Raw genomic sequence first — 27195 nt, forward strand, 5'->3', positions numbered from 1 at the left:
TTGAAATTTGAATTATTTCGATTAAGGGTGACTTGCTAATTAAAAAATCTCAACATGTTTCTAAAAATTATGCACCGTTTTGCCGGAAAATCGAAAAAACTGTAGATTTTTTAATTAGATTTTTCCTCTTTTCCGGCAAACTGGGGTTAAGGGATCAGAAAAAAAAACATGTTTGAAATAAGCTGGACCAAGTGCATGTACCAAAACATTCAACAAAATTTTTTTTTTTGTAAAATTTGGAAAAATTTTTCCAAGGGGGTACCCTTGGATTTTTATCAAATTTGGTTAATCAGCTATATTGGCGTCAATTTTGATCCGAGAGTCAAGCGAATGGACATTTCCTACATCAAATTGGCCGCTCGTTCTTCTGCCATACTCAGAATTTTCCTACATCTAACGGTTCTTGAGAAAAATTTCCACTTGGATGTCTGTATTTGCTGAAAATTGCGTGAAAATTAAAAGTAAATATTTTGTTTGAAATTTGAATTATTTCGATTAAGGGTGACTTGCTGATTAAAAAAAGCTAAACACGTGCCCAGAAATTATGCACCGTTTTGCCGGAAAATCGAAAAAACTGTAGACCATTGGATTTTTATCAAATTTCGTTAATCGGCTATGTTTGCGTCAATTTTGGTCTGAGAGTCAAGCGAATGGACATTTCCTACATAAAATTGGCCGCTCGTTCTTCTGCCAAACTCAGAATTGTCCTAAATCTAACTGTTCGTGAGAAAAATTTCCACTTGGATGTATGTATTCGCTGAAAATTTCGAGAAAATTAAAATTGTATATTTTGTTTTAAATTTGAATTATTTCGATTAAGGGTGACTTGCTGATTAAAAAAATCTAAAAATGTTTCTAAAAATTGTGCACCGTTTTGCCGGAAAATCGAAAAAACTGTAGATTTTTTAATTCGATTTTTCCTCTTTTCCGGCAAACTGGGGTTAAGGGATCAGAAAAAAACACATGTTTGGAATAAGCTGGACCAAGTGCATGTACCAAAACATTAAACAAAATTTTTTTTTTGTAAAATTTGGAAAAAATTTTCCAAGGGGGTACCCTTGGATTTTTATCAAATTTGGTTAATCAGCTATATTGGCGTCAATTTTGATCCGAGAGTCAAGCGAATGGACATTTTCTACATAAAATTGGCCGCTCGTTCTTCTGCCATACTCAGAATTTTCCTACATCTAACGGTTCGTGAGGAAAATTTTCACTTGGATATCTGTATTTGCTGAAAATTTCGTGAAAATTAAAAGTGTATATTTTGTTTGAAATTTGAATTATTTCGATTAAGGGTGACTTGCTGATTAAAAAAATCCAAACAAGTTTCTAAAAATTATGCACCGTTTTGCCGGAAAATCGAATAAACTGTAGACCATTGGATTTTTATCAAATTTCGTTAATTGGCTATATTGGCGTCAATTTTGATCCGAGAGTCAAGCGCATGGACATTTTCTACATAAAATTGGCCGCTCGTTCTTCTGCCATACTCAGAATTTTCCTACATCTAACGGTTCGTGAGAAAAATTTTCACTTGGATATCTGTATTTGCTGAAAATTTCGTGAAAATTAAAAGTGTATATTTTGTTTGAAATTTGAATTATTTCGATTAAGGGTGACTTGCTGATTAAAAAAATCTCAACATGTTTCTAAAAATTATGCACCGTTTTGCCGGAAAATCGAAAAAACTAGACCATTGGATTTTTATCAAATTTCGTTAATCGGCTATGTTTGCATCAATTTTGGTCCGAGAGTCAAGCGAATGGACATTTCCTACATAAAATTGGCCGCTCGTTCTTCTGCCATACTCAGAATTTTCCTACATCTAACGGTTCGTGAGAAAAATTTCCACTTGGATGTCTGTATTTCCTAAAAATTTCGAGAAAATTAAAAGTGTATATTTCGTGTATATTTCGTTAATCGGCTATGTTTGCGTCAATTTTGGTCCGAGAGTCAAGCGAATGGACATTTCCTACATAAAATTGGCCGCTCGTTCTTATGCCAAACTCAGAATTTTCCTACATTTAACCGTTCGTGAGAAAAATTTCCACTTGGATGTATGTATTCGCTGAAAATTTCGAGAAAATTAAAAGTGTATATTTTGTTTGAAATTTGAATTATTTCGATTAAGGGTGACTTGCTGATTAAAAAAATCCAAACAAGTTTCTAAAAATTATGCACCGTTTTGCCGGAAAATCGAAAAAACTGTAGACCATTGGATTTTTATCAAATTTCGTTAATTGGCTATATTGGCGTCAATTTTGATCCGAGAGTCATGCGCATGGACATTTCCTACATAAAATTGGCCGCTCGTTCTTTTGCCATACTCAGAATTTTCCTGCATCTAACGGTTCGTGAGAAAAATTTCCACTTGGATGTCTGTATTTGCTGAAAATTTCGTGAAAATTAAAAGTGAATATTTTGTTTGAAATTTGAATTATTTCGATTAAGGGTGACTTGTTGATTAAAAAAATCCAAACATGCGGCTAAAAATTATGCACCGTTTTGCCGGAAAATCGAAAAAACTGTAGATTTTTTAATTCGATTTTTCCTCTTTTCCGGCAAACTGGGGTTAAGGGATCCGAAAAAAACACATGTTTGGAATAAGCTGGACCAAGTGCATGTACCAAAACGTTAAACAAAATTTTTTTTTTGTAAAATTTGGAAAAATTTTTCCAAGGGGGTACCCTTGGATTTTTATCAAATTTGGATAATCGGCTATATTGGCGTCAATTTTGATCCGAGAGTCAAGCGAATGGACATTTCCTACATAAAATTGGCCGCTCGTTCTTTTGCCAAACTCAGAATTTTCCTACATTTAACCGTTCGTGAGAAAAATTTCCACTTGGATGTATGTATTCGCTGAAAATTTCGAGAAAATTAAAAGTGTATATTTTGTTTAAAATTTGAATTATTTCGATTAAGAGTGACTTGCTGATTAAAAAAATCTAAACACGTGCCCAGAAATTATGCACCGTTTTGCCGGAAAATCGAAAAAACTGTAGACCATTGGATTTTTATCAAATTTCGTTAATTGGCTATATTGGCGTCAATTTTGATCCGAAAGTCAAGCGAATGGACATTTCCTACATAAAATTGGCCGCTCGTTCTTCTGCCAAACTCAGAATTTTCCTACATATAACGGTTCGTGAGAAAAATTTCCACTTGGATGTCTGTATTTGCTGAAAATTTCGTGAAAATTAAAAGTGAATATTTTGTTTGAAATTTGAATTATTTCGATTAAGGGTGACTTGTTGATTAAAAAAATCCAAACATGCGGCTAAAAATTATGCACCGTTTTGCCGGAAAATCGAAAAAACTGTAGATTTTTTAATTCGATTTTTCCTCTTTTCCGGCAAACTGGGGTTAAGGGATCCGAAAAAAACACATGTTTGGAATAAGCTGGACCAAGTGCATGTACCAAAACGTTAAACAAAATTTTTTTTTTTGTAAAATTTGGAAAAATTTTTCCAAGGGGGTACCCTTGGATTTTTATCAAATTTGGATAATCGGCTATATTGGCGTCAATTTTGATCCGAGAGTCAAGCGAATGGACATTTCCTACATAAAATTGGCCGCTCGTTCTTTTGCCAAACTCAGAATTTTCCTACATTTAACCGTTCGTGAGAAAAATTTCCACTTGGATGTATGTATTCGCTGAAAATTTCGAGAAAATTAAAAGTGTATATTTTGTTTAAAATTTGAATTATTTCGATTAAGAGTGACTTGCTGATTAAAAAAATCTAAACACGTGCCCAGAAATTATGCACCGTTTTGCCGGAAAATCGAAAAAACTGTAGACCATTGGATTTTTATCAAATTTCGTTAATTGGCTATATTGGCGTCAATTTTGATCCGAAAGTCAAGCGAATGGACATTTCCTACATAAAATTGGCCGCTCGTTCTTCTGCCAAACTCAGAATTTTCCTACATATAACGGTTCGTGAGAAAAATTTCCACTTGGATGTCTGTATTTCCTAAAAATTTCGAGAAAATTAAAAGTGTATATTTTGTTTGAAATTTGAATTATTTCGATTAAGGGTGACTTGCTGATTAAAAAAATTTAAACACGTGCTCAGAAATTATGCACCGTTTTGCCGGAAAATCGAAAAAACTAGACCATTGGATTTTTATCAAATTTCGTTAATCGGCTATGTTTGCGTCAATTTTGGTCCGAGAGTCAAGCGAATGGACATTTCCCACATAAAATTGGCCGCTCGTTCTTCTGCTATACTCAGAATTTTCCTACATCTAACGGTTCGTGAGAAAAATTTCCACTTGGATGTCTGTATTTGCTGAAAATTTCGTGAAAATTAAAAGTGAATATTTTGTTTGAAATTTGAATTATTTCGATTAAGGGTGACTTGCTGATTAAAAAAATCCAAACAAGTTTCTAAAAATTATGCACCGTTTTGCCGGAAAATCGAAAAAACTGTAGACCATTGGATTTTTATCAAATTTCGTTAATTGGCTATATTGGCGTCAATTTTGATCCGAGAGTCATGCGCATGGACATTTCCTACATAAAATTGGCCGCTCGTTCTTTTGCCATACTCAGAATTTTCCTGCATCTAACGGTTCGTGAGAAAAATTTCCACTTGGATGTCTGTATTTGCTGAAAATTTCGTGAAAATTAAAAGTGAATATTTTGTTTGAAATTTGAATTATTTCGATTAAGGGTGACTTGTTGATTAAAAAAATCCAAACATGCGGCTAAAAATTATGCACCGTTTTGCCGGAAAATCGAAAAAACTGTAGATTTTTTAATTCGATTTTTCCTCTTTTCCGGCAAACTGGGGTTAAGGGATCCGAAAAAAACACATGTTTGGAATAAGCTGGACCAAGTGCATGTACCAAAACGTTAAACAAAATTTTTTTTTTGTAAAATTTGGAAAAATTTTTCCAAGGGGGTACCCTTGGATTTTTATCAAATTTGGATAATCGGCTATATTGGCGTCAATTTTGATCCGAGAGTCAAGCGAATGGACATTTCCTACATAAAATTGGCCGCTCGTTCTTTTGCCAAACTCAGAATTTTCCTACATTTAACCGTTCGTGAGAAAAATTTCCACTTGGATGTATGTATTCGCTGAAAATTTCGAGAAAATTAAAAGTGTATATTTTGTTTAAAATTTGAATTATTTCGATTAAGAGTGACTTGCTGATTAAAAAAATCTAAACACGTGCCCAGAAATTATGCACCGTTTTGCCGGAAAATCGAAAAAACTGTAGACCATTGGATTTTTATCAAATTTCGTTAATTGGCTATATTGGCGTCAATTTTGATCCGAGAGTCAAGCGAATGGACATTTCCTACATAAAATTGGCCGCTCGTTCTTCTGCCAAACTCAGAATTTTCCTACATATAACGGTTCGTGAGAAAAATTTCCACTTGGATGTCTGTATTTCCTAAAAATTTCGAGAAAATTAAAAGTGTATATTTTGTTTGAAATTTGAATTATTTCGATTAAGGGTGACTTGCTGATTAAAAAAATTTAAACACGTGCTCAGAAATTATGCACCGTTTTGCCGGAAAATCGAAAAAACTAGACCATTGGATTTTTATCAAATTTCGTTAATCGGCTATGTTTGCGTCAATTTTGGTCCGAGAGTCAAGCGAATGGACATTTCCCACATAAAATTGGCCGCTCGTTCTTCTGCTATACTCAGAATTTTCCTACATCTAACGGTTCGTGAGAAAAAATTTCCACTTGGATGTCTGTATTTGCTGAAAATTTCGTGAAAATTAAAAGTGAATATTTTGTTTGAAATTTGAATTATTTCGATTAAGGGTGATTTGCTGATTAAAAAAATCCAAACATGTGGCTAAAAATTATGCACCGTTTTGCCGGAAAATCGAAAAAACTGTAGATTTTTTAATTCGATTTTTCCTCTTTTCCGGCAAACTGGGGTTAAGGGATCCGAAAAAAACACATGTTTGGAATAAGCTGGACCAAGTGCATGTACCAAAACGTTAAACAAAATTTTTTTTTTGTAAAATTTGGAAAATTTTTTCCAAGGTAGTACCCTTGGATTTTTATCAAATTTGGATAATCGGCTATATTGGCGTCAATTTTGATCCGAGAGTCAAGCGAATGGACATTTCCTGCATAAAATTGGCCGCTCGTTCTTCTGCCATACTCAGAATTTTCCTACATCTAACGGTTCGTGAGAAAAATTTGCACTTGGATGTCTGTATTTGCTGAAAATTTCGAGAAAATTAAAAGTGTATATTTTGTTTGAAATTTGAATTATTTCGATTAAGGGTGACTTGCTGATTAAAAAAAGCTAAACACGTGCCCAGAAATTATGCACCGTTTTGCCGGAAAATCGAAAAAACTAGACCATTGGATTTTTATCAAATTTCGTTAATCGGCTATGTTTGCGTCAATTTTGGTCCGAGAGTCAAGCGAATGGACATTTCCTACATAAAATTGGCCGCTCGTTCTTCTGCCATACTCAGAATTTTCCTACATCTAACGGTTCGTGAGAAAAATTTCCACTTGGATGTCTGTATTTCCTAAAAATTTCGAGAAAATTAAAAGTGTATATTTTGTTTGAAATTTGAATTATTTCGATTAAGGGTGACTTGCTGATTAAAAAAATTTAAACACGTGCTCAGAAATTATGCACCGTTTTGCCGGAAAATCGAAAAAACTGTACATTTTTAAATTCGATTTTTCCTCTTTTCCGGCAAACTGGGGTTAAGGGATCAGAAAAAAACACATGTTTGGAATAAGCTGGACCAAGTGCATGTACCAAAACGTTAAACATAATTTTTTTTTTGTAAAATTTGGAAAAATTTTTCCAAGGGGGTACCCTTGGATTTTTATCAAATTTGGTTAATCGGCTATATTGACGTCAATTTTGATCCGAGAGTCAAGCGAATGGACATTTCCTGCATAAAATTGGCCGCTCGTTCTTCTGCCATACTCAGAATTTTCCTGCATCTAACGGTTCGTGAGAAAAATTTCCACTTGGATGTCTGTATTTGCTGAAAATTTCGTGAAAATTAAAAGTGAATATTTTGTTTGAAATTTGAATTATTTCGATTAAGGGTGACTTGCTGATTAAAAAAATCCAAACAAGTTTTTAAAAATATGCACTGTTTTGCCGGAAAATCGAAAAAACTGTAGACCATTGGATTTTTATCAAATTTCGTTAATTAGCTATATTGGCGTCAATTTTGATCCGAGAGTCAAGCGCATGGACATTTCCTACATAAAATTGGCCGCTCGTTCTTTTGCCATACTCAGAATTTTCCTGCATCTAACGGTTCGTGAGAAAAATTTCCACTTGGATGTCTGTATTTGCTGAAAATTTCGTGAAAATTAAAATTGAATATTTTGTTTGAAATTTGAATTATTTCGATTAAGGGTGACTTGCTGATTAAAAAAATCCAAACATGTGGCTAAAAATTATGCACCGTTTTGCCGGAAAATCGAAAAAACTGTAGATTTTTTAATTCGATTTTTCCTCTTTTCCGGCAAACTGGGGTTAAGGGATCTGAAAAAAACACATGTTTGGAATAAGCTGGACCAAGTGCATGTACCAAAACGTTAAACAAATTTTTTTTTTTGTAAAATTTGGAAAAAATTTTCCAAGGGGGTACCCTTGGATTTTTATCAAATTTGGTTAATCGGCTATATTGGCGTCAATTTTGATCCGAGAGTCAAGCGAATGGACATTTCCTGCATAAAATTGGCCGCTCGTTCTTCTGCCATACTCAGAATTTTCCTACATCTAACGGTTCGTGAGAAAAATTTCCACTTGGATGTATGTATTCGCTGAAAATTTCGAGAAAATTAAAAGTGTATATTTTGTTTGAAATTTGAATTATTTCGATTAAGGGTGACTTGCTGATTAAAAAAATCTAAACACGTGCCCAGAAATTATGCACCGTTTTGCCGGAAAACCGAAAGAACTAGACCATTGGATTTTTATCAAATTTCGTTAATCGGCTATGTTTGCGTCAATTTTGGTCCGAGAGTCAAGCGAATGGACATTTCCTGCATAAAATTGGCTGCTCGTTCTTCTGCCATACTCAGAATTTTCCTACATCTAACGGTTCGTGAGAAAAATTTCCACTTGGATGTCTGTATTTGCTGAAAATTTCGAGAAAATTAAAAGTGTATATTTTGTTTGAAATTTGAATTATTTCGATTAAGGGTGACTTGCTGATTAAAAAAATTTAAACACGTGCTCAGAAATTATGCACCGTTTTGCCGGAAAATCGAAAAAACTGTAGATTTTTAAATTCGATTTTTCCTCTTTTCCGGCAAACTGGGGTTAAGGGATCAGAAAAAAACACATGTTTGGAATAAGCTGGACCAAGTGCATGTACCAAAACGTTAAACATAATTTTTTTTTTGTAAAATTTGGAAAAATTTTTCCAAGGGGGTACCCTTGGATTTTTATCAAATTTGGTTAATCGGCTATATTGACGTCAATTTTGATCCGAGAGTCAAGCGAATGGACATTTCCTGCATAAAATTGGCCGCTCGTTCTTCTGCCATACTCAGAATTTTCCTGCATCTAACGGTTCGTGAGAAAAATTTCCACTTGGATGTCTGTATTTGCTGAAAATTTCGTGAAAATTAAAAGTGAATATTTTGTTTGAAATTTGAATTATTTCGATTAAGGGTGACTTGCTGATTAAAAAAATCCAAACAAGTTTTTAACAATATGCACTGTTTTGCCGGAAAATCGAAAAAACTGTAGACCATTGGATTTTTATCAAATTTCGTTAATTAGCTATATTGGCGTCAATTTTGATCCGAGAGTCAAGCGCATGGACATTTCCTACATAAAATTGGCCGCTCGTTCTTTTGCCATACTCAGAATTTTCCTGCATCTAACGGTTCGTGAGAAAAATTTCCACTTGGATGTCTGTATTTGCTGAAAATTTCGTGAAAATTAAAAGTGAATATTTTGTTTGAAATTTGAATTATTTCGATTAAGGGTGACTTGCTGATTAAAAAAATCCAAACATGTGGCTAAAAATTATGCACCGTTTTGCCGGAAAATCGAAAAAACTGTAGATTTTTTAATTCGATTTTTCCTCTTTTCCGGCAAACTGGGGTTAAGGGATCCGAAAAAAACACATGTTTGGAATAAGCTGGACCAAGTGCATGTACCAAAACGTTAAACAAATTTTTTTTTTTGTAAAATTTGGAAAAAATTTTCCAAGGGGGTACCCTTGGATTTTTATCAAATTTGGTTAATCGGCTATATTGGCGTCAATTTTGATCCGAGAGTCAAGCGAATGGACATTTCCTGCATAAAATTGGCCGCTCGTTCTTCTGCCATACTCAGAATTTTCCTACATCTAACGGTTCGTGAGAAAAATTTCCACTTGGATGTATGTATTCGCTGAAAATTTCGAGAAAATTAAAAGTGTATATTTTGTTTGAAATTTGAATTATTTCGATTAAGGGTGACTTGCTGATTAAAAAAATCTAAACACGTGCCCAGAAATTATGCACCGTTTTGCCGGAAAACCGAAAGAACTAGACCATTGGATTTTTATCAAATTTCGTTAATCGGCTATGTTTGCGTCAATTTTGGTCCGAGAGTCAAGCGAATGGACATTTCCTGCATAAAATTGGCCGCTCGTTCTTCTGCCATACTCAGAATTTTCCTACATCTAACGGTTCGTGAGAAAAATTTCCACTTGGATGTCTGTATTTGCTGAAAATTTCGAGAAAATTAAAAGTGTATATTTTGTTTGAAATTTGAATTATTTCGATTAAGGGTGACTTGCTGATTAAAAAAAGCTAAACACTTGCCCAGAAAGTATGCACCGTTTTGCCGGAAAATCGAAAAAACTAGACCTTTGGATTTTTATCAAATTTCGTTAATCGGCTATGTTTGCGTCAATTTTGGTCCGAGAGTCAAGCGAATGGACATTTCCTACATAACATTGGCCGCTCGTTCTTCTGTCATACTCAGAATTTTCCTACATCTAACGGTTCGTGAGAAAAATTTCCACTTGGATGTCTGTATTTCCTAAAAATTTCGAGAAAATTAAAAGTGAATATTTTGTTTGAAATTTGAATTATTTTGATTAAGGGTGACTTGCTGATTAAAAAAATCCAAACATGTGGCTAAAAATTATGCACCGTTTTGCCGGAAAATCGAAAAAACTGTAGATTTTTTAATTCGATTTTTCCTCTTTTCCGGCAAACTGGGGTTAAGGGATCCGAAAAAAACACATGTTTGGAATAAGCTGGACCAAGTGCATGTACCAAAACGTTAAACAAAATTTTTTTTTTTGTAAAATTTGGAAAAATTTTTCCAAGGGGGTACCCTTGGATTTTTATCAAATTTGGATAATCGGCTATATTGGCGTCAATTTTGATCCGAGAGTCAAGCGAATGGACATTTCCTGCATAAAATTGGCCGCACGTTCTTCTGCCATACTCAGAATTTTCCTACATCTAACGGTTCGTGAGAAAAATTTCCACTTGGATGTCTGTATTTGCTGAAAATTTCGAGAAAATTAAAAGTGTATATTTTGTTTGAAATTTGAATTATTTCGATTAAGGGTGACTTGCTGATTAAAAAAAGCTAAACACGTGCCCAGAAATTATGCACCGTTTTGCCGGAAAATCGAAAAAACTAGACCATTGGATTTTTATCAAATTTCGTTAATCGGCTATGTTTGCGTCAATTTTGGTCCGAGAGTCAAGCGAATGGACATTTCCTACATAAAATTGGATGCTCGTTCTTCTGCCATACTCAGAATTTTCCTACATCTAACGGTTCGTGAGAAAAATTTCCACTTGGATGTCTGTATTTGCTGAAAATTTCGAGAAAATTAAAAGTGTATATTTTGTTTGAAATTTGAATTATTTCGTTTAAGGGTGACTTGCTGATTAAAAAAAGCTAAACACGTGCCCAGAAATTATGCACCGTTTTGCCGGAAAATCGAAAAAACTAGACCATTGGATTTTTATCAAATTTCGTTAATCGGCTATGTTTGCGTCAATTTTGGTCCGAGAGTCAAGCGAATGGACATTTCCCACATAAAATTGGCCGCTCGTTCTTCTGCTATACTCAGAATTTTCCTACATCTAACGGTTCGTGAGAAAAATTTCCACTTGGATGTCTGTATTTGCTAAAAATTTCGAGAAAATTAAAAGTGTATATTTTGTTTGAAATTTGAATTATTTCGATTAAGGGTGACTTGCTGATTAAAAAAATCTAAACACGTGCTCAGAAATTATGCACCGTTTTGCCGGAAAATCGAAAAAACTGTAGATTTTTAAATTCGATTTTTCCTCTTTTCCGGCAAACTGGGGTTAAGGGATCAGAAAAAAACACATGTTTGGAATAAGCTGGACCAAGTGCATGTACCAAAACGTTAAACGTAAATTTTTTTTTTGTAAAATTTGGAAAAAATTTTCCAAGGGGGTACCCTTGGATTTTTATCAAATTTGGTTAATCGGCTATATTGACGTCAATTTTGATCCGAGAGTCAAGCGAATGGACATTTCCTGCATAAAATTGGCCGCTCGTTCTTCTGCCATACTCAGAATTTTCCTACATCTAACGGTTCGTGAGAAAAATTTCCACTTGGATGTATGTATTCGCTGAAAATTTCGAGAAAATTAAAAGTGTATATTTTGTTTGAAATTTGAATTATTTCGATTAAGGGTGACTTGCTGATTAAAAAAATTTAAACACGTGCTCAGAAATTATGCACCGTTTTGCCGGAAAATCGAAAAAAACTAGACCATTGGATTTTTATCAAATTTCGTTAATCGGCTATATTTGCGTCAATTTTGGTCCGAGAGTCAAGCGAATGGACATTTCCCACATAAAATTGGCCGCTCGTTCTTCTGCTATACTCAGAATTTTCCTACATCTAACGGTTCGTGAGAAAAATTTCCACTTGGATGTCTGTATTTGCTGAAAATTTCGTGAAAATTAAAAGTGAATATTTTGTTTGAAGTTTGAATTATTTCGATTAAGGGTGACTTGCTGATTAAAAAAATCCAAACATGTGGCTAAAAATTATGCACCGTTTTGCCGGAAAATCGAAAAAACTGTAGATTTTTTAATTCGATTTTTCCTCTTTTCCGGCAAACTGGGGTTAAGGGATCCGAAAAAAACACATGTTTGGAATAAGCTGGACCAAGTGCATGTACCAAAACGTTAAACAAAATTTTTTTTTTTGTAAAATTTGGAAAAATTTTTCCAAGGGGGTACCCTTGGATTTTTATCAAATTTGGATAATCGGCTATATTGGCGTCAATTTTGATCCGAGAGTCAAGCGAATGGACATTTCCTGCATAAAATTGGCCGCACGTTCTTCTGCCATACTCAGAATTTTCCTACATCTAACGGTTCGTGAGAAAAATTTCCACTTGGATGTCTGTATTTGCTGAAAATTTCGAGAAAATTAAAAGTGTATATTTTGTTTGAAATTTGAATTATTTCGTTTAAGGGTGACTTGCTGATTAAAAAAAGCTAAACACGTGCCCAGAAATTATGCACCGTTTTGCCGGAAAATCGAAAAAACTAGACCATTGGATTTTTATCAAATTTCGTTAATCGGCTATGTTTGCGTCAATTTTGGTCCGAGAGTCAAGCGAATGGACATTTCCTACATAAAATTGGCCGCTCGTTCTTCTGCCATACTCAGAATTTTCCTACATCTAACGGTTCGTGAGAAAAATTTCCACTTGGATGTCTGTATTTCCTAAAAATTTCGAGAAAATTAAAAGTGTATATTTTGTTTGAAATTTGAATTATTTCGATTAAGGGTGACTTGCTGATTAAAAAAATTTAAACACGTGCTCAGAAATTATGCACCGTTTTGCCGGAAAATCGAAAAAACTAGACCATTGGATTTTTATCAAATTTCGTTAATCGGCTATGTTTGCGTCAATTTTGGTCCGAGAGTCAAGCGAATGGACATTTCCCACATAAAATTGGCCGCTCGTTCTTCTGCTATACTCAGAATTTTCCTACATCTAACGGTTCGTGAGAAAAATTTCCACTTGGATGTCTGTATTTGCTAAAAATTTCGAGAAAATTAAAAGTGTATATTTTGTTTGAAATTTGAATTATTTCGATTAAGGGTGACTTGCTGATTAAAAAAATCTAAACACGTGCTCAGAAATTATGCACCGTTTTGCCGGAAAATCGAAAAAACTGTAGATTTTTAAATTCGATTTTTCCTCTTTTCCGGCAAACTGGGGTTAAGGGATCAGAAAAAAACACATGTTTGGAATAAGCTGGACCAAGTGCATGTACCAAAACGTTAAACATAATTTTTTTTTTGTAAAATTTGGAAAAATTTTTCCAAGGGGGTACCCTTGGATTTTTATCAAATTTGGTTAATCGGCTATATTGACGTCAATTTTGATCCGAGAGTCAAGCGAATGGACATTTCCTGCATAAAATTGGCCGCTCGTTCTTCTGCCATACTCACAATTTTCCTACATCTAACGGTTCGTGAGAAAAATTTCCACTTGGATGTATGTATTCGCTGAAAATTTCGAGAAAATTAAAAGTGAATATTTTGTTTGAAGTTTGAATTATTTCGATTAAGGGTGACTTGCTGATTAAAAAAATCCAAACATGTGGCTAAAAATTATGTACCGTTTTGCCGGAAAATCGAAAAAACTGTAGATTTTTTAATTCGATTTTTCCTCTTTTCCGGCAAACTGGGGTTAAGGGATCCGAAAAAAACACATGTTTGGAATAAGCTGGACCAAGTGCATGTACCAAAACGTTAAACAAAATTTTTTTTTTGTAAAATTTGGAAAAATTTTTCCAAGGGGTACCCTTGGATTTTTATCAAATTTGGATAATCGGCTATATTGGCGTCAATTTTGATCCGAGAGTCAAGCGAATGGACATTTCCTGCATAAAATTGGCCGCACGTTCTTCTGCCATACTCAGAATTTTCCTACATCTAACGGTTCGTGAGAAAAATTTCCACTTGGATGTCTGTATTTCCTAAAAATTTCGAGAAAATTAAAAGTGTATATTTTGTTTGAAATTTGAATTATTTCGATTAAGGGTGACTTGCTGATTAAAAAAATTTAAACACGTGCTCAGAAATTATGCACCGTTTTGCCGGAAAATCGAAAAAACTAGACCATTGGATTTTTATCAAATTTCGTTAATCGGCTATGTTTGCGTCAATTTTGGTCCGAGAGTCAAGCGAATGGACATTTCCCACATAAAATTGGCCGCTCGTTCTTCTGCTATACTCAGAATTTTCCTACATCTAACGGTTCGTGAGAAAAATTTCCACTTGGATGTCTGTATTTGCTGAAAATTTCGTGAAAATTAAAAGTGAATATTTTGTTTGAAGTTTGAATTATTTCGATTAAGGGTGACTTGCTGATTAAAAAAATCTAAACACGTGCTCAGAAATTATGCACCGTTTTGCCGGAAAATCGAAAAAACTGTAGATTTTTAAATTCGATTTTTCCTCTTTTCCGGCAAACTGGGGTTAAGGGATCAGAAAAAAACACATGTTTGGAATAAGCTGGACCAAGTGCATGTACCAAAACGTTAAACAAAATTTTTTTTTTTGTAAAATTTGGAAAAATTTTTCCAAGGGGGTACCCTTGGATTTTTATCAAATTTGGTTAATCGGCTATATTGACGTCAATTTTGATCCGAGAGTCAAGCGAATGGACATTTCCTGCATAAAATTGGCCGCACGTTCTTCTGCCATACTCAGAATTTTCCTACATCTAACGGTTCGTGAGAAAAATTTCCACTTGGATGTATGTATTCGCTGAAAATTTCGAGAAAATTAAAAGTGTATATTTTGTTTGAAATTTGAATTATTTCGATTAAGGGTGACTTGCTGATTAAAAAAATCCAAACATGTGGCTAAAAATTATGCACCGTTTTGCCGGAAAATCGAAAAAACTGTAGATTTTTTAATTCGATTTTTCCTCTTTTCCGGCAAACTGGGGTTAAGGGATCCGAAAAAAACACATGTTTGGAATAAGCTGGACCAAGTGCATGTACCAAAACGTTAAACAAAATTTTTTTTTTGTAAAATTTGGAAAAATTTTTCCAAGGGGGTACCCTTGGATTTTTATCAAATTTGGATAATCGGCTATATTGGCGTCAATTTTGATCCGAGAGTCAAGCGAATGGACATTTCCTGCATAAAATTGGCCGCTCGTTCTTCTGGCATACTCAGAATTTTCCTACATCTAACGGTTCGTGGGAAAAATTTCCACTTGGATGTCTGTATTTGCTGAAAATTTCGAGAAAATTAAAAGTGTATATTTTGTTTGAAATTTGAATTATTTCGATTAAGGGTGACTTGCTGATTAAAAAAATCCAAACATGTGGCTAAAAATTATGCACCGTTTTGCCGGAAAATCGAAAAAACTGTAGATTTTTTAATTCGATTTTTCCTCTTTTCCGGCAAACTGGGGTTAAGGGATCAGAAAAAAACACATGTTTGGAATAAGCTGGACTAAGTGCATGTACCAAAACGTTAAACAAAATTTTTTTTTGTAAAATTTGGAAAATTTTTTCCAAGGTAGTACCCTTGGATTTTTATCAAATTTGGATAATCGGCTATATTGGCGTCAATTTTGATCCGAGAGTCAAGCGAATGGACATTTCCTGCATAAAATTGGCCGCTCGTTCTTCTGCCATACTCAGAATTTTCCTACATCTGACGGTTCGTGAGAAACGTTTTGCCGGAAAATCGAAAAAACTGTAGACCATTGGATTTTTATCACATTTCGTTAATTGGCTATGGAACGCATATTCTTGGCTGATATGCGGATACCTTTGGTAGTCCAGGGTTTGTGATGTTTTGACTTAATTGTAATTAAAGGAAATGCCTTGTTGAAAATACAGACAAGCCTATCTAAAAAATCACGAAATTATAGTTTAAACCCACAGAAGGAAAGTGTCCATATTTATCAATTTTTTGTATAATTTTAAATCTTTTTATCAGGTGTTTGATATTCTCCAAGAAGTTTTTTTATAATCACACCAGTATGGTAGTTGAAAGGATAATAGATATCGTTTGGGTACTTTTCGTTCTCCATTGTCTCCTTATTTGTATCTCAGGAAACACTCTAGATTATTATTACTTTTTTCTGTGTCATATCTGAAGCTATGGTTATATATCAACCTGCAAGATAATAATTCCGCTTTTGTTTTTCATTAAATTTTTTTTTATTTTCGTTTTTTGTGTTTCTTTATTTCGCTTTAAGTTTAAATCTAAAAATAATCGAGTAACATGCAATGGTAATAAAAATATTGATATGCTTTCTATTTTTAATTTCATAAAATTGCCATTATCTTTTATAACTGTATACGGCTTGTTCTTTGTGATGGTTAGTCAACCATTACGAGTCACACTTCTTTTCACATCCAAGGTTTGATTAGTGAAATAATATGTATTTAAATTGTCCTCCTTTTTATTTTATGATGTGAATACGTTCAGTGATTATTTTAAGATAAAAAATTTGTCTAGTTTGGAACGAAAAATTGATCATGCCTTATTTTTCTCAGTATACCGGTTAATAGTGAAACAGATAGAATTTACTACCACAGATGATATTTGTAGAGGTTCATTTTATATTTCCTTTTCCTTATCGGATATTGAAGTCAATACTAAATACTTCTGTGAATGTAATTAATTCGTTACTAGAGATATATCATCTTATACATTTATAGCTCGTACTAGTTGTAACATTAATATCATAAATATACTATATTTTATGTCCCGTTATGACTTAGTACTCTTCATTGTAATCGTGTTTGAATAACTTTTTTTAATTGTTACAGAAAGCAACCAAAATCGTTTGCTTTTGACCATTGCTTTTGTTCCGTGGATCCCAGTAAGAAAGACTTCGCTTCGCAGGAGGTTGTGTTTGATTGTTTGGGCCGAGACATCCTCGACAATGCGTTTCAGGGGTACAATGCATGTATCTTCGCCTATGGTCAGACAGGTAAGAAAGGTTATTAGTAGTCTTAGGCAAATATGCAAAAAAGTGAAAAATATGCTCATAAATATGCACTAATTTACCCAAAATTATGCATTAAATATGCATGTCTTTTAGAAAATATGCATTTTTAGTAAATATGCATACTGTCAATAGAAACATATATTTAATAATGGTATATAACAAGTGAGTAAAATTGTTACCAACTGACCATAAAAGAAGGGATAATCAATGTTTGATAGATTGGCATTGAACGATTTAACTTTAGGTTAGGAAGAGAATTTTTAGATCGAGAGCATCACAATAGAGGTCTGTCAACTATAGAAGATAGACCAGACTCTTTTTTAGTCAAGTAAATCCAAGAGAAACGTTACTTTTATCATCACCAGACAGTTGTTTAAACATATTGCAACTAAATGCTCAATCTTTGACAAATAAGTTACTCAAACTTGAAGTCTTAACATTGCAAGAAACACCTGATATAATTTGTCTATCAGAACATTGGTGTACTGAAGAAAACATCCAATTTATAACCTTGAATGGATACAACATCGCCTCTTATTTTTGTCGAAAGTTCCATATCCATGGAGGATCCATCATCTACATCAAATCTGATATTAAATTCAAAACATTACTCTAACTTTAGTGAAGAAATAGCGTGTGAGTGCGATTTCTCTGTTTATAGCCAATAGAAAAATTTGTGTTATTAGTGTTTATCGTTCGCCATCAGAAGAAGTTCAGAGTTTTCTGTGTAAGTTATATAATATATTGGAGCTATGCAGTAAGTCATATCATGATATTTATATTTGTGGGGATCTAAACATTGATTATCTTGTCATGTCTAATAATAAGCAATCTTTTAACGAGTTTTTAGTAAGTTATAATCTGAGAGTCACGTCTGAGGTTCCTACAAGAGTTTTCGTAGATAAAGTGGGTAAAACATCATCTACAAAATGGGACTACATATTGACAAATATCAAACCACATTTTTATAAATCAAATGTTTTCGAGGGGCACTTCAGTGACCATAAAGTATTTTCACTTAGTGTAAATTTGCAAACCAATAAAATATCGAAAAGAGAAAAAAAAATCCATTAGTTACAGGGATATGTCAGATGAAAATATGTTGATGTTTAAAGCAGGGATTTCTTCTACAGTTTTTGATGAAGTTTATTCACAATTGAATGCTAAATATGCCACAAATTCATTTGTTAGTATGTTAGATTACAATCTAAATTTATATTGTCCAATAAAAGCACGGTATAAAGCACACAAAACAAATAAGGCTACATGGGTAACAAATGAGGTAAGACATCCTAGTGAAAAATTAAAAAATCTACACTGGTTAGCAAAAAATATAGGGAGTCTCGAGTCTCAAGATACCTATAAACAGACAAAAGAATATAATTCTCTATTAATAAATACTAAAAAAAACTTTCATAGTGACTTAATCAATCTTACAATATACAAAAAACAATTTGGAATTTAGTAAACAGTGAAACCGGTAGGCAAAAGAACAGGTCTAATATTATTCTACATTATGATAATAAAATTATTACCAAGTCTAGTGATATTGCTAATTCGTTTGCCTCATATTTTGCTACAATTACAGAATACACTCTTCAAACTCATTTTGGAACATCGTTGCCTTCTTTTTTTACTGCTTCAAAAATGTGTTAACAAAACGTTTTTCTTTTTACCCGTAACTTCAATTGAAATAAAAAATACAATCGATCAACTAAAAAATAAGCCTAGTACTGGTATTGATAACATATCTGTAAAAATAATAAAACTGATAAGTGGTCATATATCGATTCCTTTAACCCATTTAGTTAATCTCTCAATAACAACCAGCCAATTTCCATCCATATTTAAAATGGCAAAAGTTATTCCAATCTTCAAAAAGAATGACCCTCATGATATTTCAAATTATAGACCAGTATCTGTCCTTAGCATAATTTCCAAAGTAATCGAGAAGGTTGTATACAACAAAATGTTAAATTTTATAGAAAATACAATTTATTAACTCCAAACCAACACGGCTTTAGATAAAAAAAGTCAACACTCACGGCTGCATGCAGCTTGTTTGAGCGTATTTATGATGAATTAGATAGTAGAAAACACGTGGCAGGACTATTTTTTGATCTGTCACGAGCTTTTTACTGCTTAGACATAACATTTATTAGCAATAAATTATATAACGTTGGATTTAGAGGGATATTTCTAGAATGGGTAATAAATTTCTTAAGTGACAGGAAGAGTGTTATTAAAATGAAAGAATCAAGCTCAGAACCATACACGACAAATAAAGGAGTACCACAGGGATCCGTGCTGGGACCATTATTATTCCTAATTTTTATTAACGACCTACCAGATCACATAAGGGCACTTATAATATCAATGTTTGCTGATGATACATCGGTAATTAATAGTCTGCAAGTATACTCGAGGAATTAAAAAAGACAATGAAGACTGTTGTTGACTGCTTTATACGCTGGTCTAATAGCAACAGACTAATATTAAACATTTACAAGACGGAAATTATTTATTTTCATGGGACTGACCTTATACAATCATTTGCCAAAAACTGTGAAAGAAATACCATTTTCCTCTAAATTTAAAAAAATGTTAAAGATTTACTCTTAAGAAAAGTATATTATTCTATAAATAAATATCTTGAGGACAAACTGCAGTAGCTTCATATTTTACTTGAAATCTGTAGTGACGTATCCTATACATTTATTTTGAATGTCTTAAAGGATCAATAAAGTATGACTATGACTATGCTTATATATCATCAGAGCGACATATGCAGTTGCTCTGAAGAGCAACTAAGTAAGCTTAAATATACAAAATATACAATGTATGTTCATGGAAATATATCTATATGAATATTATTGGACAGTTCTTCATAATTGTCCTCAAAACTTATTCGACAATTATTTTTATAAAAAGTCTTACACATTCTTTTGGTTTTCAATTTACATATAATTTCTTCTTACACATAACTTTTAACCATAATTCACGCCTTATTCAATTGTATATATATATTATTGCACTATCACCCACAAACACAAATCATCTTGCAAAGCATATCACATCGACATATCACATGAACGAACCAACGTTATATATGATTGAGCAACAAGGTTCATACCTTTTACCTTCATAAAATTTAATGTTCATATAATACTGGCTTAATACTAAAAATATTGATATATACAGGGTGCGGCAAAAGTGCAATTTTATTATGTATTTATTTCATATTGACATTTACTTTAGTTTCACGTTTATTTTGACGTGAATTTTAATCAGCCAATACAATTTCTTGAACAATTGTTGTGTTTTCTATAATTGTTGAAAAGTTATTTGTGTTATTGATATTATAAAATAAATTCTATTTTATAAGAAAATTTTTTGTGCTTATTAAAATTGATTTATTTATATAATTTCGGTGAATTTTGCTTTCCGTAAACTGTATTTCGGTGAAATGTTTTCGGTGAATTGTTTTCGGTGAGCTGTTGTCGATGAATTTTCCTAATTTCGTGTGTACGTATGGAATATCATGCGCGTAAGTGTTAATCAGCAATATAATACAGTAAAAGTACATTATTTTTAAAATAAATATAGATGGTTGCGTTTAAATAGTTTTAAAATTAATTATTTTTAAATAATATATTTTAAAAATAATTTAAAAATTATTTTTGTTCTGCATCAACCAAAACTTGCCACGTTGCCATATATGAACATTTTAACAGAAAACAAAGCACTATCGAATCATTTAGTAGACAATTAATAAAAATATAATCAAAAAACGGAATATTTTGTATAAAAAATGTCATTTAAATTGAAACCTAGCGAAGGTAGAGATAAACGTCTGAAAGTCGAGTGTACTCTTTCAGCTTTTTCATTAGCTGGATCCTGTTTATTTCCGTGAATAAAAGATCCCGAAAGCATATCAAATTAGAGACCCCGAGAAGTTCCACTCTCCCTGAATATAAAAAGGAGAAACCCGTCATTCCTTATTACGTAACTTTCTGAAGCGACGAGAAATTTTATATTATCTCTTTTATCAACCCTTTTATTATGGCACCCTTAGAGGTTAATACATTTTAAATGTTTATGGTGGCCCTACCGCTACTTGTACCCAGAATTGCCAGTAATAAAGGACCTTCCGCACAATAGGTTACTGTTTCAATTAAATATAGCTTTTTAAGCTATTTCGTTTACATGCAAGATGCTTATACTGATTTTATTGTGATATATAGTAAGCTGTTATTTGAGCAGTAGTAGGACTTTGCGTGCATGAGGAATAAGGTAAATGGTTTTGTAATCAACTTCTAGAAATCTACAAAAAAGTCTTACCAAAGTCTTCCAAAAAATTGCTACAAAGTTGGCGTATTAAAGCAAATTAATTGAAATCCACTCATGTGACGTTTACCCTTCGCAAAAGTACACGACCGTCTATTACGCTTAGTAACTGCCATAGGCTACATTTTGCAGAACAACGTCTGCAAGTTGTTTTGTTTCTGAGGTAATTTGCTCAGTAAGTTTAAAGAATTATTTCTGTTTGATACATACATAGTTAATAACAACAATTTTACACACAAATTAACATAAAACGAGAAAAATAAGGTTATTTCGACAAAAATAAAGCAAAATTGATAGAAACATAATTACCAACCTACTAGTTTAAACCCCCAAGTTTACTTTTAATAATGAAAGGAGCTGTAGATTCTATGAAACTGGGTGTGACACTAACTTGTACATGCTTTAGTCTAAAGTGAACATTAGTTAAGGTTTAATTTAAATGGTCATTATGAAATCGCGCTTTAATTTTATTCTACACACTTCTCATTTTAAAATTATTTCATATAAATATAATGTCGAATTTTTACAATTATCAGTTCAAAAATTTATGTAAGTGTGACAAAAAGGGTTATTAGTAAAACATTTTAAGTTGAACTTTCATATCTATACTTTGCAAGAGATTTCTAAATCAGCACATATTAAATATGGCTTTTTACGAAATAGTAGTCACAGTAAACAATGGAAGAGTCCATTTACGTGACGAGGAGTGACGCAGTGACTTCGTGGAGTGCCCTATCCTTATTGGATTTTGGCCAGTCACTCTAGCCCTTCTTCTTCTTCTTTTTCTTCTAGCCATTCACGTCCACATCTGAACATAAGCCTCTTCAAGTCTTCCTTTCCATTGTTTTTTATTGTACGCTACTTGTAGCCAATTTTTCCCGGCAGTCCTTTTCAGATCATCTGTCCATCTCATAGGAGGTCTGCCTCTGGGTCTTTTGTGTTGGTATGATATCCAGGTTAAAATTGATCTGTGCCATTTGTTTAGATCGCTCCTAGCTACATGTCCAGCATATTCCCATTTCAACTTTAATGATTTTTGCACCACATCGGTGACTTTGGTTTTCTGTCTTATCCATGTGTTTGTTTTCTTGTCCTTAAGTGATATACCTAGCATTGCTCTTTCCATCGCGTGTTGAGTGACTCTAAGTATATTCATATTCTTTTTTGTGATTGTCCATGTTTGTGCCGCATAAGTTAATATCGGAATAATGCATGCATCAAAAACTTTAGATCTAAGATGTAATTGAATTTGTTGATTTCTGAGTATATAGTTCAGTTTACCGAATGCTGCCCAAGCTAACTTTCTTCTTCTTTTTATTTCTTCAGTTTGAATTTCCCTATTTAGTATTATTTTTTGTCCTAACTATATATATTCTTCAACTTTTTCTATAACTTTATCGTTTATTATTGTCACGGTGTCTTCGGAGTGCATGACTTTTGTTTTGTTTAAATTCATTTTCAGTCCTATTTTAGAAGATTCGGTATGTAGTTCTAAAAGCATGGTTTGCATTTCTTGTAGGTCAGTAGCTATCAGGATTATGTCATCTGCAAATCGTAGATTACTGAGGTAGCGGCCATTGATGTTTATTCCCTTATATTTCCAATTTAGGTTTTTAAAAACGTCCTCCAAAACTAAGGTGAACAGTTTGGGTGATAAAGTATCTCCCTGTTTGACTCCCCTGTTTAATGGTACAGGGTTCGTGTGTTCATTTTCATTTAGGTAGAATGTAGCTGTAGCTTGGTTCATAGTTTCTTTTATTAAGTTAATATATCTGCTGTCTATTCTACAATTTTGCATTGCGTTTATTACGGCCGTGTGTTCTATGGTATCGAAAGCTTTTTCGTAGTCTACAAATGCTAGGAAAACTGGAAACTTGTATTCGTTACATTTTTCTATTAATATTTTTGTGTTTAACAGGTGATCGGAAGTTGAATAGCCTTTTCTAAAACCTGCCTCTTCATATGGTTGGTATTCGTCTAATTTCCTTGTTAGTCGAGTAGTTATGACTTTGGTGAGTATTTTAAACAGGTGTGACAGTAGGCTGATGGGTCTGTAGTTTTCCAATTTTCAACTATCACCTTTCTTGTGTAATAAGATTACTTTAGAGTTCTTCCAGCTCTTAGGGACTTTGCCCTGATGTAAACAACTGTCCACAAGCTTAGTTACAATTGCAATTAGTTCCTTACCTCCTTCTAATATCATATCTGTGGTAATATTATCTTCTCCTGCAGCTTTATTTCTCTTCATATTTTCCAATGCTGTAGTTACCTCTGAAATTGTTACTTTTGGCATTATTTCTGATCCAACATTTTTTATTAATTTCCGTGCTGGTCTCATCTCATCATCTTGTTGATGTGTTCTGTAAAGTTCTGTGTAAAATTCTTCTATTCGTGTCAGTATGTTTTCTCTAGTTGTGATTTCATTTTCGTCTTTTCCCATTAATGATCATCATCCCATTAATCATCTGACGTCGTCCTAGTGTCGGTCTGAGGCATTTCATACTCTTATTTTTTTCAATAGTTGTTGTTATTAATTTTTCGTTTTCTTTTCTTTTTTGTTGTCTGATTCCTTTTCTAATCTGCCTATTAAGTTCTCTATATTCGTCGGTTCCCCTTTTGTTAGATTTATTTAAGATCTTCCTTCTTTTTATTTGTTGTAATATTTCTTTGTCTAATTCATTGTATGTTGTTTTTGGTTTTTTCAGTTGCAGAAGGCTTTTATTCACTGTTTCGGTAATAAGGTTATTCAAATCATCAATATCATTGGAGTTTATCTGCTGCATGCTAACTTGATTTAATGCATGCGCTATTTTTTTTATTAAATTCACTATTTTTGATTTCTTCAGATGTCCATTTGTATCTTTTTTCATGTGTTCTTTTTCTTTCTAGTTTTTTGTTAATTTTTAGTTTTGTTCTTATTAGTCTATGATCGCTTCCTAGGTCAAACTGATTTAATACTTTAAATTACTCTAGCCCACAAAACGAAAAAGTTTTTCGGTCCACTATCTTAAGTTCTTAAGCCACGTTTTCTTTTTTCGGTTTTCTATCGTTGTTCAGTACTTACTTTTATTGCAGTTTTTTCTATACTTGTTTCCCCATTTTTCCTGCATTCATACATTCATACACATACAATTTGGGACTTTCATATTGCCTAAAAATTTGGCCAACAGTTGCTAAAATGTTATACAATGTTTGCTTTCCCAAAAACTGTATTCTTAAATACAGCTTCCAATAGGTGAAAAAACTTTTCACACAAATACCTTAAATTGCACACGTCTGGTAAATTCTTTTGAGTAGTTTTGAAGCAACAACGCATGCAATTTGTTATACTCTTTGTTATTAGGATTATTTGATTAAAATTACGAATAATCCCAGGGCAGCCTTGCCCTTGCCGTTAATTACGTGTACATGATAAAACCCTTTTCGGAACCCTAGACACGCAAAATGATCAATGAATTAAAATAAAACCACACGCAACCAGAGGCGGAGCACTCCACCAAACTCAAGATGCTAAAAGGTAAAAAAAGCTCACCAAATTTTAGAAAACCCTTAGAAAATATTAATAAAAGTGAAAAACGATGAAAATGAACACATTTTCGTGAATTGTTCATGTGGGTGCTCATAGGTCTTGTCTGTTTCGCTTACCTTTTACCGCTTCTTTTGTCTTGAAGGTTTTTTTTCTCCCATGTATTAAGTGCCTGATTTGAAGTGTTCTACCCATCGATTTAATATCTTTTTTTATCATTGATGTTTGTATTGATACGTCGTTGTATTGTTAACAGAATCTTCTGAATTTCTCTTTATTAAGGTTTTCTATATATTTAATTTCATTATTTACGTGATTTAGTTTTTTTTTTATGTGAATCCTTTTTTCTTCTGTTTTATTTGTCTGGTGTCTCTATCGTGGCTCTAGTTCGTCCATAAGAATTCTAGAAGATTTTCTGACTTGAAAAACTCTCCTCTCCGTTATCCTCTCAAATATTTGTATTTTGCTAATGAAAATAGAATAAATAAGATGTTCGGATACGATAAAATAAAAGTTGATTTTCGTTCTTTTTAATTGTGTACATCATATCTGGAGCCTATGTCAGTTTTATGGAATCTTTCATTCAGTTTCATTGGAATATTTCTGTCTCATCTGTTACTGTCAGAATCCTCCTTCTAATTTATCCATTCCCTCAAATTATTATTCATTAATTACTATTTAACTGGGAATAAGCCACAATTAAAGGTTAAAATACGTTTATTGACGTTTCAATTTCCACTTCGGAAATCGTTCTCAAAATACAAACATTAGTAAATTAAACAAATTTTGTTTTTGTTACTTAGTGAAAAATTCTTCTATTAATTTAATTTTATCTGACTCATCTATATTGACAATTCAGACATACATTATAGTACTCGTCGTCTACTTTAAAATGATATTACCAATATTGTTGAGTTGCGTTCCTGGGACGACTTTACTTATAAGATAGTTCATTCGATTACATGAAATCAACTTTAACTTGAGAATATCCGTCAGAAAAGATCATAACATGTAATTCGTCTTTAAAAAGACAAATACATGCCATGATGACAGTAAAATTCTCCTGTTAGTGATTCCATAGTAAATTATGAGGGAAAAACCAGGAAAAAAACCTCATAATACTATCCCGACATGGATAATTTTAATCACTAACAGGAGAATTTTACTGTCATCATGGCATGTATTTGTCTTTTTAAAGACGAATTACATGTTATGATCTTTTCTGACGGATATTCTCAAGTTAAAGTTGATTTCATGTAATCGAATGAACTATCTTATAAGTAAAGTCGTCCCAGGAACGCAACTCAACAATATTGGCAATATCATTTTAAAGTAGACGACGAGTACTATAATGTATGTCTGAATTGTCAATATAGATGAGTCAGATAAAATTAAATTAATAGAAGAATTTTTCATCAAGTAACAAAAACAAAATTTGTTTAATTTACTAATGTTTGTATTTTGAGAACGATTTCCGAAGTGGAAATTGAAACGTCAATAAACGTATTTTAACCTTTAATTGTGGCTTATTCCCAGTTAAATAGTAATTAATTTAAAATGCCACAAGAAAATAGCTTCAGAACAATATTATTCATTACATTACTCTGTAATATCGATCTTTGATAATTAAAACTATTATTTTTACTGCTGCTCCCCTGCGCTTTTACCGTTTTTAAGCCATTTTATTGTTTCATTTATTTCTTGTTCTGTTGGTTCCTCTACGTACTCCTCATCCTCATCATTATCCTCTGATTGGCTCATTGTCTCATCTGTTCTTCATTATTTAGCAGTTCTTGTGCCCATCTGTTTAATTTCTCTGCAGTATAAATAACAAAACGGCTGTGAACAAACTGAATAGTTACCAATCTTGTGAACAGCCTGGGTTCCGCTCCAGATACGGAACAAATGATCATCTACAAGTTACAAAAACGCTAGTAGAAAAGTGTACAGAGTATAACAAGCCTATCTTTCTTATATTCGTAGATTATGAAAAGGCGTTTGATACTATAGATCATCATAAAATGCTTCGAGCATTGGCTGACTGCCCCATTGACTACCGATATATCGCCTTGATTAAGAGTATTTACGAAACTGATACAGGTTGTGTCCACCTTTATGAAGATACCAAGAAGTTTCGAATAGAACGTGGGATTAGACAGGGTGATACTATCTCCCCTAAATTGTTTACAGTTGTTCTTGAATATATGTTCAAGCAAATGGAACGAGAGGATAACATGGGAATTAATATAAATGGGGAAAATCTGAACCACCTAAGATTTGTCGATGACTAATAGCTTACAAATATCTAGGGCATGAGATGATGATGATTTCCAAGGAGCAGTCCTT

General features: G+C 32.9%; 1 protein-coding gene across 6 annotated transcripts in view; it reads left to right on the forward strand.

Annotated features, from left to right (window-relative positions):
- Nucleotides 1-27195, forward strand: part of Khc-73 (Kinesin heavy chain 73) — a 148713-nt gene that overhangs the window by 16860 nt on the left and 104658 nt on the right. For all 6 annotated transcript variants that reach the window (XM_072546142.1, XM_072546144.1, XM_072546148.1 and 3 more), the window contains exon 3: nt 16795-16958. In XM_072546142.1, coding sequence (XP_072402243.1) covers nt 16795-16958 — 164 coding nt within the window. The remainder of the gene's footprint in view (nt 1-16794; nt 16959-27195) is intronic.

Source organism: Diabrotica undecimpunctata, chromosome 10, assembly GCF_040954645.1.
Source record: "Diabrotica undecimpunctata isolate CICGRU chromosome 10, icDiaUnde3, whole genome shotgun sequence".
Lineage (NCBI taxonomy): Eukaryota > Metazoa > Arthropoda > Insecta > Coleoptera > Chrysomelidae > Diabrotica > Diabrotica undecimpunctata.